Here is a 17,777-nt window from a genome sequence, read left to right as displayed (position 1 = left end):
TTCGCTCCTCTGGTGTTTCTGGCCAGTCGTTGGCTGCTGCACCCATTCTGGGTATTTTACTGTCTATGCATTTACTCTTGGCTTGTAGTTTGGTATCAAAATGCCAAGACTGCAAGACCAAAAACACTCAGCTCCCTTTTTCAGTTTGGAACCTCACTATAGTGAAAAGTGAAGCCAGTGATGCTTTTGTATATCATGGTTCCATTAATTAAGTATAAAACAGGCAATTGTGACTGACAGTCTCAGTCATGCATGCAGTGTCCTCATATTTGAAATCCACCATGTGTCATATGTTAAATAAAAAACCCCAAAATAAAACCATACAAACAAAAAGTCCCTCAGACTCTATTCTACAGACTCGTGGGTGACATGACCATGTCACGGCTGCTATGTTCATCTTTAATACACATTCTGTCTCTCTCATATGTTTTAAGAACTTTTCTTTTACTTTGGTAGTACATTTAAATGACATAGAGATTAAAGTAGCACCAAAATTGTAACATTTACTGTTTTAGCACTAAAACACTGAAACTGTGCAATATAAATGAAGCCTTTATACACATCTGTAGTATTCCTTGATGCTTTGATATTAATGTAGTTTTGTTTAAATTTGTGGAAATCGTAAGGTTTACTATAATTACTTTTATGGTAGTATTGTAGTATAGTTGTGTCAGGAAGGGCACTGGGCGTAAAACTGCCAAATGAAAACATACAGACACGGGAGCAGCTCAGATTAGATTTGACTCTAACTGCCAACATGAAGATGAATTAAAGGCTTTAACGTTGCTTCATTTGGATAAAGGGTAATGCAGCTTGGGAGCCTTGAGAGTTGATATAAGTGTTGGCTCTTATATCGCTGATCCGAGTCAGTACCGAGGTCATCAAAAAGACGAATTCCCATTACTGGCCTGAGTGAGCGTCCGACAGCACTTGAACGCAGCAAGACGCGGTACTGCTTGGGCGTCATGACGTCAGCGGTCGTGCCTTTCCTTCCGTATTTCGCTGAACTTTGCCGTGAATGTTTACAACCGTGTCTTCCCGCGTCTTGGCTGAACAGCAAGTTAGCGGCAGCTGTATGTGGCTCATTAGTGAGTGTGGACGATGATTAAAACGGAGAGAGTGCTGCATTTGAAAAGCTGCGTGGGGCGGAAGCTCCGAGTGGTCCGGGAACACTATCTGAGAGAGCGGGTCCCCTGCTGCAGCTCACTGTGTCAGGCCGACTGTGTAAATGGTAAAATCAGCAAAATGTCACATTCACAAAAACTGCTCTTTGTTTACTGCTATAGAAGAATCTAACGTTGCTGTTAACGCAGTGCTGGCAGGTAGGGGTTTGGGGCTGTGCACAATCACATGAGGAAAATTACGTCATTTTTATTATATTATACTTTGCTTCACTGTAACATGAATCGTGAAATAGCAAAGTGCATACAGCATGACCCAAAGCTAGAATTACCTCGTATGACAGTTAAATGGCAAACCTGTGCACAGATAAGAGGCAAGGGTGCACCAGTCTGACTTTGTCTAAGATATAAAACCAAAAGGTATCAGATCGGTAGCTTGTGTGGGCAGAACAATGTTATGCGATATTCCTCACTGTGAGGAAGAAACTCTTTAGAGGCAGTCAGGATGCACTCAAAGATTCCTTTCCTGAAAAAGCATGTTTTTGTTTTCCCTAAATGTACTTGCACTAGTTAATTTTAGCTCAGAATCGTTATTGATCTGTGCTTTATGGTTATGACAGTTTCTTCTTTCACTGTTCTCAGTCTTAATGTAAGTGCACATCTTCATATGCATGTAATGCATGGAGGGGGGCTGATAAGAGACGGGTGAACTGCTGTAATATTTATCAAGTTGACACAACCAACAGTGCTATCGTAAGTTCAATAAAGTGTTCGTAGTAGTTGTTAAACCAGATATATTTAATGAGAACATGCAAGTGAGAGAGTAAAGCCAACAGGTTTGTAGAGCTTTTTAGTGACGTCCACTCACTTGACCACAGTTTGTTAGAAGCATTCAGAGAAAAGCTTTGGGCACAGCAGGTGTAAATGCCTGCAGGCTGCCAGCTCTTTAGCTGTTGCTTTCCTTCATGCTATGATCAGCTGGTGATCTGCTGCTGACAGTAGGGATGTAAACGCAGAACAGTGTAGAACTGGATTTGCTTTTTGAGTCTGGACTGCACTGATATGTGATCCAAATACTTCATAGGGTCATCTGTAGTAAAGAACAATCACTTAAGCTTGCACATTTGTGCTGCTGTTTAGTGTTTGAGATGAGAATGATCAGCACTTTTATGAAATATCAATACAAGTTCAAAAGGTTTTTTTCTGTGTATATTGACTGCATCTTAATACAGATCTTCCTTGTGTTTGTAGGTTATACAGCGCCCTGAAAACATTGTGAGCAACACCTCATGTCTTTGCATTTTGCTTGGAAAATAGAAAATAGGTGCAACAATTTATTGAAATATCTGAAGACCTAAAAAGAAATCCATTGTATAAGACCTGCCAGGTTTATGTTTATATCAAGTTTTAGGCTAATAGTGCTGCAGATATCAGCCTGTTGGTGAAAAACACTATTTTATGAATGTCAGACTGCATTATCTGTGGCATTTTTCATAGATTCAGCTAAAGAAATTGGAAAAAGATGCAATTTATTTATTTATTTTTGCTGTGTTATAATGTCTAGATATAACCCTGGTTCATCCCTCGAGTTAGGTGTTTTTTTTAATGAATGATTCATAGGTTAGGCTTAACAAATTAAAACTAAATGAAAATGTTTGGTAAAATAACTGTGAATGAAAAACCATCAAGTGTCCAAAGAAAGACTTTTAGAAAGCCTGGAAAACTGCTGCGAGGCTGCTCACTGTTAATATGATGGGTCATAATCATGATAGACTGCATTACAATAACTGGTACTGAAATATATCAAAGTAACAATAAATTTAGTTTTTGCCATATAATATGCTGATGAACATCTGGTGTGCAAATAAAGTAAAAACAAGTATTTCAAAGAGAGTGATGTGTAAGCACAATAAACTCTTTATATGGGACATTTTGGAAAATATTTAAACGCTTTTCTCTGGATGTACGTCGATTCCTGTCATCTGTGCAACGTTTAGTAGGAAACAAGCAAATGTAAAAGAAGGATGCTTTTAAGTGTCTTTTAGCACAGTTGATAAAATTTCCAATAGGAAATCAAGCAAATAAAGAGCTGTAGAAAGAAGACTTTATCGCTGAACATTGATCTTCCCAAACAGATGGAAAGCTGCTGCCCGGAGATTTGACCCACTATGTGGTGCCTGATGTTGCTGTCGTGGTCGACTACCTGGAGATCTTGGAGTTCAGAGAGCTGCAGGGCATCATCTTCACCCAGACTGCTTGCCAGGCTCTACAGAGCAAGAATCGCAGGTACAATTGTTTGGGGTTTTTTTGTTTTTGTTTTTTTTTGGGGTGGGGGGAGTTCACTGGGGTGGAAACAGGCCAGTACTGATGTTCTTTTTTGTTATTTGTGGCTTTGTTACATGGAAACTGTTTCAGTTCTTCATCATGTAGGTTTTGAACAGTCATGTAATGTTGAAGAACACATTGACCACTGAAATCAGTAAATGCTGATCCATCCCTCCTGGGTATGTGTCAGCCAGTCTCACAGGACTAACACAACCATTCACACTCACATTTCTGCATTCACACCTATGGGCAATTTAGTGTTTCCAATTAACCTGTCACCACTAACTGCATGTCTTAAACTGCAGTTAGTGGGGATGTCATTAAAATGAATGCAACTTGTCTGCGTTGTTAACTATCCCCAAACACGGCACCTGCTTCCTGAAATGCTCAGAGTAGCTCATCTGCAACCAGTAACCAGCCGTGCTCAAAGTCTTTTAAACGACTTTCCTCCCCATTCTGATGCTCTTTTTGATTTTCTGTTTGAAATGTTGAGTTGCATTCATAATCAAGCTGTTAGCTGTGTGCCCAGCTTAACCTAGCTACACATGTTTGTAGACATCGACCAGGGGTCAGCCTCATTATATCAGAGCTCTGCTGACAAAGCTGAAAGAGACGCAGCCTGTGACTTGAAATATGTGTCCAGCATAAACATGCAGGAGCGCTTTGGACAAACTTGATGAGCACTGTAAATAAGAAGTCCCACGTGAACTCGGGTTTCAGTCCAGTTTATTCCTGATTTGTGCTCACACAGCCATTTTAGAGTGTTGCATCATTAATGTGATGAGGCTTCACTTTGATAGTGTTAGGTGGACATCTGGTGAAACATACAGAGTTGTCATACTGAATCACTACTTACTGTTTTCCATTGACTTTAACGTGCACAGCAAAGAGAAAAAAGCTTCATCGTGGACTCTCTTTGCAGTTTCACCTTTGCAGAATCGCTGAATTTTCTATACATCATCTATATTAACTCAACTAGTGACCGGGGCATTTGTAGGCCTTTATTTCTTATTTCATCTGTTTGATCAGTACAAGTGTTCATTTGTAGTGTGAAGCAGCTACTACATGTACTCTGAAATGTGCCACGTTAAAGTTAGTGCAGTATAGTGTTCACACATAGTCAACATGTTTCAGAAAAAAGCAATCTGCTGCTTTAGTTCACCAACTGGGCTTTTATTGTGAAACTCAAAGGATAACAAAGCCAGGTGGCATCCTCTTCCAATAATTTCAGATCAGGATCTTATGTTTAGGTCTAATGCATATTATCTGACAGACAAGTTTTTGTTTTATTTTGATTTTTACAAACAAGAGTGAATTTAAAAAATGAGCCAAAATGAACAAAGGAACATAAATTATGTTAGGAAAAGTCAACATACGTTGGTCTATTTTTCCTCCCTCGTGCTTCAGGGTTAACGTTCTCTCCACCATTCTCCCAAACTAATGAGAGGCTTTCTTGAGTGTAATTTATGATTTTATTGAATGTACTAGTTTTTGTAATGTGCGTTTGTGCAGATATTACAAGCGGCTGCAAACCCTTGTCAAAGACCCTCGACACGACTGCGTGCTGTTTGCCAATGAATTTCAGAAGTACTCTTACTGTCCACGAGAGAAGGGCGAGAGCCAGGAAAAATGGCAGACCAGGTCAGTGCTCATTATTTACCACACTCACTGAAGTGTACAGTCAAGATGCTGCAGCACATGTAGCATAGAAATAGAGTCTATAGAGTCTTTTCCTTTCTCATTTTTTCCTCTTTGTCATGGTTTTTCTTCTACTTCTTTGACTTCATTTTGTTTTTCTGGGTCAAAATGTGACGTTACATGTTTCACTAGGTGAAATTTGTAAATCTCATTAATTCTAATGGAGATTATGCTAATAAAACATATTCAGTTCTTCAGTAAAGATGAAATACTTGCACCATGGGAAGTCCCCAATCTTGCCTATTGCAGCGTAACTAAGGGCGTCACGGTCCGCTGTGACGGACCGAGTGGAGAATGCGTGTAATGGACCCAGGTGCGTACACAAGTGAACAGACGGGAGTGAACTTTAACAGAAGGCGAGCCTTTAATATGGCTGAAAACAAGGTGTGCAAATACAGCAGGGATGGCGTGGCTAAACAAAAACCTAAACTGGGAACAAACTATGGTGAGGCTATGGCTTGGAAGACAACAGACCAGGCATGGAAACACGGAGGGTGGGAACACAGACGACGCGACACAGACTGTAAGAAACACAGAGACTAAATACACATGAGGGATGATCAGGGGAAGTGGCCACACATGGGAACGCAGCTGACACACATGAACTTAACGACAGGACAGGAGGAGTGAGCTGAATACACAGACAGTGAATGCAGGCCTTCAAAGTAAAACAGGAAACATGAGACATGAACCGGGGAGACGTAGTACAGGGGGAGGTGACATGACTGACAGCATGAACTTGACAGTACAAGACACACAGACGTAAACACACGAAGGGCAAGGGAGACGTAATGCAAAGGTAACATAATTACAAAAGGACTGGACTACCTTAAAGAACCTAAGCAAACAATAAACATCAAAATAGGTTAAGCATAAACTGAGTCAGGACCATGACAAAGGGAGGATTCAGGGTCACTCAATCCAGCCCTAACTATAAATCAAAAAGGAAAGTTTTAATCCTAATCTTAATAGTGAGAGGGCGTCAGTCTCCCGTGTCCAAATAGGAAGCTGGTTCTACAAAAAAGGGCATGAAGGCTGATGCTCTGCCTCCCATTCTACTTTTGTAAACCCCACAAATAAGCCCGCAGCCTGAGAGTAAAGTGGGTGTGTAAAATGGGTTTGATTATTCAAGACTTTTCTGTGTAAGAAGATTTTAAATTAAATTCTGGATTTAACAGGGAAGCCAGTATGGGAGAAATATGTTCTTTTGTTCTTGGACTGGATTAACTGAAGGTTTTTCAAATGATGCTTTTAGGACATGCTGATAATCATCCAATCACACAAAATGTCTTTGACTGCACCTGCTGACTACTTCTGCTCAGCAGCTCTTGAAAGGAAATTGTGTTTCTAAAAATGTTAAGTCTCTGGGTTTAAAAAATATTTTGTGAAAGTGACATAAATGTATAGTTCACACGTGTGCAAAATTCATCTGGGAGATTTAAAAATGTAAACATTACATTTGAACTTTCTTTCAAATTGTGCAACAGGCCAGCGGTGCAGATGCATATGGCACTTAGAGCACACGTACTGGCTAAGATGTCAATCGAGCATTCAAAGTGTTTTGTCCCAATAGGGGTTCAATGGGTAAAGGGGTCATTTTAACATTTTAACTTCAGGCAGAAAACAAGTGCAGGAACAAAGAAATCAGGAGGACTTGTGAATGGCAGCTTAAAAGTGATTAATATTTATACCAGTTTAATAGAGAAAAGCACCAAAAGGATTTAATGAGTGTTTTTAATAATAGAGACTTGGTTGTAATGTTAATCACGATCTGACAAACTTTTATGTTGTGCCAAAAAATGAAATCAGAAGTGCAGTGTGTTCTCATGAAATGTGTTTATTATATAGATAAGGCACTCAATTATTTATTTTTTATATTCTTTCTGTGGAAGCACCATTTGAATTACAAGTAGTGTGAAATCATAACTTCCACCTACAAAACAGCAAAAACTTAGTGGGATATGTTAAAGATTATTGCTTTAGCGGGCAATTTGCTTTCATGCATCTTATGCTAAACTTGTGAGTTCATTTAATGTGTGTGTGTGTGTGTGTGTAGGTGTGTGTACTCAGCTGCAGTGTGGTACTACAACCACCTGGCAGGAATGATGAATATAGTGATGATCACTGAGGATCCCGAGGCCGTAGCTCAGTTCAGCAGCCTGACGTCTGGAGTCTACGTCATCTCCGTCCAGGTATATGAAATATCTTTATAATACCATCTACTCTATATCGGCTTCTTATATGTAGCCACCTTACAGGGATTTATCATCATGCATTTAGAGAAACACGTGGTTTGAACACCTAAAACTGAAAGTCAGCTCTTTGTGTTAAAGTCGTTGTGTTGGAGCCTATACGATGGAACAGTTGGTTGGTCTGTATTATTTCACTAATCTTCAGTGGGACTAGGGCTGCTCAATTAATCGAATTTTAATCACGATTACGATCTGGGCTTTCAACGATCATTAAAAATGACTGAGCCGATTATTAGCCCCTCCCTCATTTATCCGCGACACCTTAAAGGCCGGTCCGTGAAAATATTGTCGGGCATAAACCGGTCCGTTGTGCAAAAAAGGTTGGAGACCGCTGATTAAGAGGACCCGAGGGAAGCTCGGAAAGCTAAGCAGAAGTTATTTGGAGAGTGACTGCCGTTGGTTGAAAAGAGAGTTTAAAAACAAACTTCAGTGGTGTTGCACACTATTTTATATTATTTTTTTAAAGTCATTGTTAACCCTTTAAAGCCGGTCAGAGCAGCACGCTCCGTTTTGTGTAACTATTTTTAAATCCCTGTAGAACCTGAACCGTGTAAGCTAGCGCAATCATTTGTTTTGCATATGAAACCGGAGGAGTTGTACTTACATCTGATGCCATCAGCTTGTCCTCGGTCACGGTTTCGTTCCACATATAGCTTTGCAAAAATTGCATAAAAAGCGCTTGCAGCAACAAAAACATAATATTCCAGAAACACGCTTTGCCGATCCTATCAGCTGTTCGTAACACTTCCCACAGTGAAATGATGCACCTGCTGTTTTCTTTGCAAATTTGCATCATAGGATTGTTTTTCGTTTTTCCTGCAGTATAAAAAAATTGCTGTATCTCCAAAATAAAACTATGAAGACACTCAAAATAAATTTCCTGTGGTGGGAAACTATTTTTTGCAACTTTATTGTATTTAAAGTTTTGAGGGATAAACCTCTTAAACTTCTCCAAGTAGAAATATATGTAAACAAAACAAAAGCGATTTTCAATTTTTTTTGTAGTTTATTGCAACTTTTTTGCAATTTATGTAATTACTATGGACTGAATGCAGACATATTATTAAAATATGGGCTATAACAGTTGTATTGATGTAGCAACTTGAAATGCTCCCACAAATGGCACTACAGCATGTAAAACAATAATATAAGCTCTGGTGGACTTGGTTCTATAGTAGGTCTTAAAGGGTTAAATAAATATCGTCAAATAATTGTGATCTCAATTTCAGTGAAAATAATCGTGATTATCATTTTTGCCATAATCGAGCAGCCCTAAGTGGGACTATTGTAGCATGTAGCAGGCATGGGTTTTTGAAACACTTACATTTTTGGCAGCAGTATTACAACAGTCTCACTTAGAAGTGAAATTGGTGGTTGTTGTCAAACTTTCGGTCATTACACATGATTTCTTGGTTAAGTGACAAAATGTAAATATATGTGGCATTTAGTCTGTTTACATACGGAGAGCTGCACTTTGTTTTTCAATTCATGTCAGCCTAGCAAGCATGCTGTGGTTGTATAAAACACAGTGACAATGAGTCAGAAAACTATTAAACTAGTATGTAAATGAGAATTTCGCTAAAGGTGAAGGTCACAGCCTTGTTTGTAATTGCACTGATTGATCCGAGCTCTGTCAGAAAAAACCAGTTACACTTTTTACCTATTTGTCGATACACTGGTATCGCCATTTAAAATGGTCAATAAATGACAGTTAAAGTAAAGAAGAGAGGTTAGAAACAGCCTTTAGCCATGTTATGCGTATTGATATTATATGTTTGGCTTCACAGGTACTCTGCATCTTCCCTCTTGGCAACGTGTTTGGAACGCCGCAAACACGAGTCGGTCAGAGAGTAAACTCATTGCTCAATAAGGACTGATATCAAGTCTGATGTTCATTTAAAGGAAAAAGAGCAGTACATGCTAGTAGCCGTGAAATTAATATTACATCGCTTTCTATTGTGATACATTTTTGATACATTGCTGCCAGATTTGTATATTTTTATCCAAACATACGTACCCGGGCATTTTTGAAAACGCAGATTTTTCTATGTGTTTGCGCCTTTCGTCCACACGTAAACGGCGTTTTCGGTCACTGAAAACAGAGATTTTCAACCAGAATTGGTAGAATTCATTTAAATTGGTTGGTTTCCTAAAACGGTCGTGGCGTTTAAGCACGGTCCAACAATTAACAACAGGGTTGAGGTTGTTGCTTTGGGAAGCCCATTCCAAAAACTCGCTTTATTTATTCTGAAACCAGTTCTTATATCTATTTAACTATTATTGTAATACTAATACTGAGGACGTCTAACTGTATCAAAAGGTTTAAGCATCTGGCTGTTGATTTGAGGTGAATTTGAAAGATTTTACTCTCTTTCTCTTTCTCCAACCGGATAAGGTTAAGTGGAAGAGGATCCAAAACTTAGGCCCTTGAAGGGATGTTACTGGAACTAAGAAGGCCAACTGAAGTAATTTATTTCTTGACCTGTGTGTTTTTCCTTTGCCAGGATTATTTGCAAAGCTTCTGGTCAGATCTGCAGGCAGCCCATGAACTGTTTAGCTCCATTTCTCAGGCACAACAAGAGACAGAGGGCGACGATGGGGAGAAAGAGTTTCCCGAACATCTTCCCGCTGAAGTCCTGGAGGCTGGTATAAAGTCTGAACGTTACATTCAGGTAAAAATGTACCAACCTGTTGTTGGGTCTAACGCTCAAACCCCGCTGACTCAGCGCTTTCTTTTTCTTGCTGCAAGGGGAGAAGCTCTTCATCTGATCTTAGCCCAACTCCAGCCTTCCCTCAAAGCCCTTTTATTAACGTCAGTGGTCACACAAACATCAACATTAATGATGTGACAGATAAGACACGCACATGTGAACGTGTGTCTCTGCAAGAGTGAACATGTGATGTGTGTGTATGTGAATGTGTCTCTGTGAGCATGTGATGTGATCAGTGATGTGTGTGTGTAGAAAACAGAGGTGAGCATTCATGCTAACGATCTGATCATCTTGTGCAATGACAAACATATTGATCCACAATTCTCTAACTCCTGTTTTAAGTATACCGGATCTCTCTTTAAAACACGAGTTTAAAACAACTGCAGGAACAACGTTTAAATATTTTAGTAGCTTTAAGCCTGTTCATTTTTCAGAGAAACTGCAGGTACCTTTAATACATATACTAATCTATACTAACGAAATACACTGATGAGTGTAGGGAGTGTGCTGAGGAGGTAGGAGTATTTGAGGGGCTGACGAATAAAGAAAATGAGATGAAGAGCAGGAATGTTATTGAATGAAGAAGATATGAACTGTCTCTAAGTTTTCTTGCAGTTTAATTTTAAAGGAGAGAGACAGAAAAAACACATCATCATTATTATTATTATTATTAAAAAAAGTCATAAAGGGATTGGCAAGTTATTTTCAGTGAGTCCCCAAGCAAAACATGGCTTAGTATTTGGGGTGGAGACCTTTGTTGCCAGTGGTAAGACTTTTCTTGGTATCAAGTGGAGTAGTCAGAGGGTGACGATGGGGAGAAAGAGTTTCCCGAGGCAGATGGACATCTGCGTCTAAAGGTCAAAGGTGCCAATGTTCACATTTTGGACAGAGAGGACAGATGGTTTGAAAGAGGAGTGAAAGAAGCATCTATGTCCACTGTGAGCGACCATCTTTGAACAGAGGCGGGGTTTACGACACCAACTGTCTGCCATCTATAATCCAGTTTTGAGATCCTTCCCAGACGCCTTAACGCCCACTCACATCCTGGGCCATCTGATCTCAGGAATTCGCATGATAAGGTGGGGCCAGGTTTCACAATGAGCTCACCCGAAACTCTGGCTGATTGGGACCCACACCCAGTTTCACACCTTGGCTCAGGCGATTAGAGGATCATCAGGGGTCCTTTTGTCCCTCTGTGGGGGGAAACTCCCACTAGGTTTATATCTGGGACTCTCCACCATTTGACCTTAGAACTGAAGAAGCTTCTCGGATGAGAGGTGAAACGTCTTCAAGTAACTTAAAGAAGTCCAGACGCTTTTCTTTGCAGGCTCCTTTGACTACGATGACCTGGATGACTGAGAACCTTCACAGACAGTTTTTGGTTGATATTCTATCGCTTTCCATTAAATGAAACTAACATTAAAGAAATAACATGAATAATTGTTCTTTCTTTGTAACTGAGGAAACCTACAAATTCAGCAGTGATAATTATTTCCCCAACTGTACCTGAGCAGGTATGGAGATGTCACAAAGAGAAGGCAGTGGAGTTTTTCACCAGATTGTTTAACACAACCTCAGTGGCAGAAGAGTAAATGTGTTGTTTCATTCCTTTTTACTAGGGTACACTGAATGTTAACAAGCATCGGGCACAGAACGAGGCTTTCGTCAGGCCGAAGAACTTCTCAACCAAGAGCACAGGTGAAAACGCCTTACATTTTCAAAACAGGTGGAACAGACACATTAAACTTATATTTGCTAGACGTTTCTGATCTCTTCTCCCGACTTTGACCCCCCCTATCCATCTTAGATCTGACTTGGGATGTGCTTGTGTATGGTCGAAAAAATCGAAACAGAGCGGTGCATGGGGACGAGGTAGTGGTGGAGTTGTTGCCCAAGAACGAGTGGAGAGGGAGGGACACAGCCCTGACTGATGGGGATGAAAAAACTGGAGAGGACAATGAGAGTACACCTCTGCCAACAGGTGGGAATGTTTGTACTCCATTCATTCACGTTTGATTTATATTTGTATTTAATGATATTTTGTGTATTATATTTTCTGTCTGATTTGCCTAAAATATGTTCAGGATATCTCACAAATAAGTAATGAAAACAATGAAGCATCTTGATATATAAAGTCAATAATATTGACTTTACATTAATGGTTCGATCCGTGGCTCCCCGAGTCTGCAAGCCGAGTATCTTTGGGAAAGATACTAACCCCAAGTTGCTCTCAGATGCATCCATTGGAGTATAGTGAGTGTGAATGTTGCTTAGTAAGCACTTAAACGCATAGAAGGAAGTGCTTGTGTGAATGGGGTGATTGGGTGAGAGTAGAAAAGAGCTGTATAAGAATTAGTCCATTCACCATTCTCATTTATATCACCCGCATGAAGCAACATTATAAGAACATATTTGGGTGAAATAACATTTGGAAGCTATTTTCTGGACAGGCATTCACAATTAAACTTTTTTTTTTAAAGTTGCTACTGATTTTTATTACAGTTCTGGTGTAATTTGGCACAACTGAACCTCTTCTCCATGGTTCCATTCGTCAGGGAATAGCTTCTTGACAGCCACATTTCCAGAGATTCAAATAACGATGAAGTTTCGTCGAACAACTCAAGGGCCAAATGCATCTCTCAGGTTCTGTGTCACGTCTTTGCTGGTTTTTCCTGCTTTTTAATGACATGGCAGATATTGTTCATCTTCTGTAGAATTTTTTTTACGTCTGACACCTTTTCTTTCGTCCAATACAAAAGAAAGTTTTAAGTCTAGGAGACACAAATGGCAGGGAACGCATCCTGAGCTTCCATAACATACAGTTCCTTTTACCAAACACAACAGAACAGAGACAGACGGGGCCCCGTAAGTTTGCCAGTGTAACCTCGCAAATGACAAAAGAGAGAAAGAAAGAAAAACACTAATTAATTAAGCACACAACTCAGGGCCCAGTATTCAAAAGGCGAGGAACACTCCTGCAACTATACACGTGGACTCGCACAAATAATCAATAATCTTTTCAGCTGTGGCAGACCTAGAACAGGGAGGGATAGTTCAGGTGCAAAAATACTGTTTTAGCTTGTCACACTTTTAATTTGGCTAATGGGAACACACTGTGTTTTTACATAAAAAATATGCAACACATAAAATACATTTTAATCTGACTGGAGGCAGTTGACCATTGTTAACCCTTCTTATTGTTATTATTTTTACACACGAGGTCCTAAGGACAAAAAACTTCCCCCCTGCGGGCGGTCAATCCTTCAAGATCAGGTCCTCTACCAGAGGCCTGGGAGCTTGAGGGTCCTGCGCAGCATCTCTGCTGTTCCCAGGACTGCGCTCTTCTGGACAGAGATCTCAGATGTTGTTCCCGGGATCTGCTGGAGCCACTCGCCTAGCTTGGGAGTCACCGCACCTAGTGCTCGGGTTACCACTGGGACCACTGTTACCGTCATCTCCACATCTTCTCAAGCTCTTCTCTGAGCCCTTGGTACTCTAGCTTCTCATGTTCCTTCGTCCTGATGTTCCTGATGATTGCTAAATCTGTCACTACAGCCGTCTTCCTCTGCTTGTTCACCACCACTATGTCCGATTAGCCATCACCATTTTGTCCGTCTGTATCTGGAAGCCCCGAAGCATCTTAGCTCGGTCATTCTCCATCACACTAAGGGGCGTCTCCCGTTTTGACCTCGGGACTTCCAGGCCATACTCGGCACAGATATTCCCTTTATACTATGCTGGCCACTTGGTTATGGCGTTCCATGTATGTCTGCTAGCATCTTGCACCCTGTTGTTATGTGCTGGATTGTCTCAGGGGCATCTTTACGCTTGTATCTGGGGTCTTGACTGACTGGTCTGGTAGACCCCAGCCTCTATGGATCTTGTACTTATGGCTTCATGTGCTGCCATTATTAGTGCCTCTGTGCTCTATTTCAGTCCAGTCCAGCCACTGGTAGGATTTCTGGATGTGAGCTAGTTCTTTTATCTGTTGGTGGTACTGTGCAGGATCCTGTCCTTCCATGATGGTTCCTCTTCTTGCTCCTCTTTCTTGGGTTTCTGGTGCCTGAGGTATTCACTAAGCACACCTGAAGCCCCTACCAGTCAAAAGTGTGGACACACCTTTTTTTTAGTGGTTTTTCTGTCATGGCCTGGTAGTAGATTCTCACTGAAGGCATCAAAACTATGAATGAACACATATGTAATTATGTAGTACATATGTATATACCGGCTCCCCCCCAGTGCTGCGTTCTTTCTCCTCTGCTCTTCTCCCTGTACACCAACTGCTGCACCTCCACCCACCAGTCTGTCAAGCTAATCAAGTTTGCAGATGACACCACCGTTATTGGACTCATCTCGGACGGGGATGAGTCTGCCTACAGGAGGGAGGTTGAACGTCTGGTGTCCTGGTGCAGCCACAACAACCTGGTGCTGAATGCCCAGAAGACAGTGGAGATTATTGTGGACTTCAGGAAGCACACAGCCCCACTCCCCCCCATCATCCTGACTGACACCCCCATCACCTCTGTGGACTCATACCGCTTCCTGGGTACCACCATCACCCAGGACTTCAAGTGGGAGCCTCTGTCACCTCCGTCATAAAGAAAGCCCAGCAGAGGATGTACTTCCTGAGGCAGCTGAAGAAATTCAACCTGCCAACACGGACGATGATGCAATTCTACACTGCAATCATCGAGTCCATCCTCACTTACTCCATAAATGTCTCTCTGTACTGATGTCTGACATTTAACCCCACAGGTCGTATTGTAGGGATCCTGCAGAGGAACTGGAGAGACTATGTGGTAACTTTCCCCACTAGGGATGGGATTCAGTCCCAGAGCAGGAATTCCCAGCGGATACTGACCATACCTTGGGACCAGCGTATTCCTAAAATCCGCATCAGTACTCAACAGGCTGAAGCTCTGCAGGTCTGACTTGACTTACATCTATAGGTTGATTTTATTTTCATGATGTACATTATGGCTTAGTCACATGAGTAAAAATAGGACGGCACTTGCCTTGTAACAAAGAAAAAACGCTGCTTTTCCAGTGATTGCAGTGAATATTTTGCATTCAGCGTTCAATTACAAGTAGTTACGGCAACCAACTGGTCGATCAAAGGTTGAGAATACAACACTGTCAACCTCTGGATGAACGCTTTCAAGGTGATTGCCTTGAAAAGCAGGACTCTATCTCCAGACCATCTTATCACCATTTGATTGGTGTTTTGCACCCTTTAAATAAAAGTAACTGACTGAGAGTAGTTGCAGAATTAGTCCCCGTCTTCCAAAGAAGCATTTCAAAGCCAACAATATTGCAAATTCATTGCACATAGCAACACCGATCTTGTTTGCGCTCCAGTCTCTAGTGTTACTATAGCATTATGCTTTTGTCTCATAGTGTGACCAGTGTTTACTAAGTGCTGTCTCATTTCTATCCCTGTCTTCTCATCCTCACCTAGGACCACAGAGTTGTGGTGCGCATTGATTCATGGGAAAGCACGTCATTCTATCCCAACGGCCATAGTGTACGGGTTTTGGGTCGAGCTGGAGAGCTTGAGACTGAGGTCCAGACCATCCTCCTAGAGAACTGCATCCATATTCTTCCTTTCTCAGACGCACAGGTGAGAGCACCTACGTTAGAGATAAATTCAAGTTTTTACATCTCTAAAAGGCAAATTCCACAAGCCTATATAGTATGTTTCACCTTTCGTATTTAGCTGTTGTGAACCCATCAGCAATTATTGTGAATATAAATATTATGATAAAATGTGATTTTTTTTTTATGTCTATAAATTGCAATTAAACAGTTAAATTCAACCATAATTGACGCAAATGGTGGCAAATACCCATCTACACAGTTTGGAAATACTTTGGTGAGTAATTTGCTTCATCCTGTGTGATAAAACTTGCAGGATTCTAGTAAGTTAAGTAATTTCAGAAAATATGTTTTTGTTACTAATTCCCAGCTCTGGTTGTACTTTGGATGTAGGTTTTTGATTGTTAAGGATTAATAAGCTTCAGAATTGTCCAAAAACAGCTGGACATTATTAAAACATTATTACCAAATCACCAAGCAGTGAAAGAACCCTAGCAGCTCCATATACCAAAAGCTTGGGGAAAAAAAGCATCTGGACTTTAAGTTTCTTGAAGATGTTTCATCTCTCATCTGAGAGGCTTCTTCAGTTTTAGGAGAAACTGGTGCAGAGTCCCAAATTTTAAGCCCTATGGGAGTGTCCCCCAGGAGAGATGGACCCCCTAATGATCCTCTACCTAATCACACGAGCCAAGGTGTGAAAATGGGTGTGGGTCACAATCAGCCAAGTATTCGGGTGAACCCACTGTGAATCCTAGCCCCACCCTATCATGTGATTTCCTGAGGTCAGATGGCCCAGGATGTGAGTGGAAGCGTCTGGGAAGGGATCTCAAAACTGGATTATAGATGGCAGACAGTTGGTGTCATAAGCTGCTGCCTCTGTTCAAAGATGGTCGCTCACAGTGGACATAGATGGCCTCTTTTACTTCTCTTTCAAACTATGTCTTCTGACAGCTGAGTCTTGTCTCATTTTAAGAGCTTCCTTTACATGTGTGTGTTCCCTCTTTTTTCCTTCAGGCTTAGAGGGAACATGTTCTGCCCGGTGGTGTAGGGTCCTGATTACTCAAAGTTTGTGTTCCAGAGGGTGATGGGAGTCGAACAGGAGGTACTGGTCCGTGTGTGTGAACTTCCAGTAAACTTCATGTTGAGGTTTCCGTTCTCTTTAATGCGCACGGCAAAGTCCAGGAATGGCATACTGTTATCCTTTGTGTCTTCCCTGGTGAACTTTGTTTTTATCCACATCCACATCCACTACTTCCTGGGTTTTGATTTTGACCCATGTGTCATCAACATATCTGTACCAGTGGTTAGGTACTGTCCCTTTAAAAGAGCCAACAGCCTTTCTTTCCACCAGTTACTCCTAGACCTGAAGAAGCTTCTGACAGGTGAAACGTCTTCAAGGAACTTATAGAAGTTTGGACGCTTTTCTTTCCAAGCTCCTTAGACTACGATGACCTGGATGACTGAGAACCTTCACAGACTTATATGACCAAAAGGTTTGCAAGTTGACAGCTCGGTCCATAATAACCCTTAATGTGGTCACCCTACTGTCAGCTTACTTGGCTAGGCTCTTTCAGGACATTGGCCACCTGCTTGATAAGAGCACCCGTATGCATTTTCCCCTTCTCAACCTGATACCAGTGATACTGAGTGGGGTGAGGGAGGAGTAGCTGTCTCTCATTTTTATAGATCCCATACTGGCCCATCAGGCCATTGATGGCAGAACTAGCTTTTCTGTTCCACTACTGGCCATGACCATTGCCTTTGAACATTGACTTGGCGTGATTTTTTTCTTCCACATCCCAAATGGTCAGCACTCTGGGCGTGGCGCACGAGTGGCTGATTTAAAATGAAGCAGGTCTCTCTCTGAGAGTCATTGTGAACATTCAGAATGCTAGATCACTTTCTACATGCTCATTTTATGAAGTATTTGAGAGATTGCTTATCTATACTCTGTTTAGGGATGGGTATCGTTTAGGTTTTATCCGATACCGGTACTTTTGAAATGGTGCGGGTGCTTAAAAGGTGCTCTAACCGTTGCTTCCTTCTCTCACCCCAACCGGTCGCAGCAGATGGCC

General features: G+C 41.2%; 1 protein-coding gene across 1 annotated transcript in view; it reads left to right on the top strand.

The window, feature by feature from the left end:
* Positions 1–980: 980 nt before the first annotated feature.
* Positions 981–17,777, top strand: part of dis3l (DIS3 like exosome 3'-5' exoribonuclease) — a 32,998-nt gene continuing 16,201 nt past the window's right edge. The window contains exons 1-9 of the mRNA XM_005742835.2: positions 981–1,231; positions 3,257–3,407; positions 4,959–5,087; positions 7,201–7,336; positions 9,901–10,068; positions 11,727–11,805; positions 11,915–12,088; positions 14,863–15,032; positions 15,566–15,727. Of these exons, the coding sequence (XP_005742892.1) occupies positions 1,102–1,231; positions 3,257–3,407; positions 4,959–5,087; positions 7,201–7,336; positions 9,901–10,068; positions 11,727–11,805; positions 11,915–12,088; positions 14,863–15,032; positions 15,566–15,727 (1,299 nt within the window). The 5' untranslated portion in view covers positions 981–1,101. The remainder of the gene's footprint in view (positions 1,232–3,256; positions 3,408–4,958; positions 5,088–7,200; positions 7,337–9,900; positions 10,069–11,726; positions 11,806–11,914; positions 12,089–14,862; positions 15,033–15,565; positions 15,728–17,777) is intronic.

The sequence above is a fragment of the Pundamilia nyererei genome, unplaced genomic scaffold (assembly GCF_000239375.1).
Source record: "Pundamilia nyererei isolate P.nyererei 1_Seehausen unplaced genomic scaffold, PunNye1.0 scaffold00124, whole genome shotgun sequence".
Lineage (NCBI taxonomy): Eukaryota > Metazoa > Chordata > Actinopteri > Cichliformes > Cichlidae > Pundamilia > Pundamilia nyererei.
The sequence above is the reverse complement of the archived record's forward strand: the minus strand, read 5'-3'. Positions and strand labels throughout refer to the sequence as shown.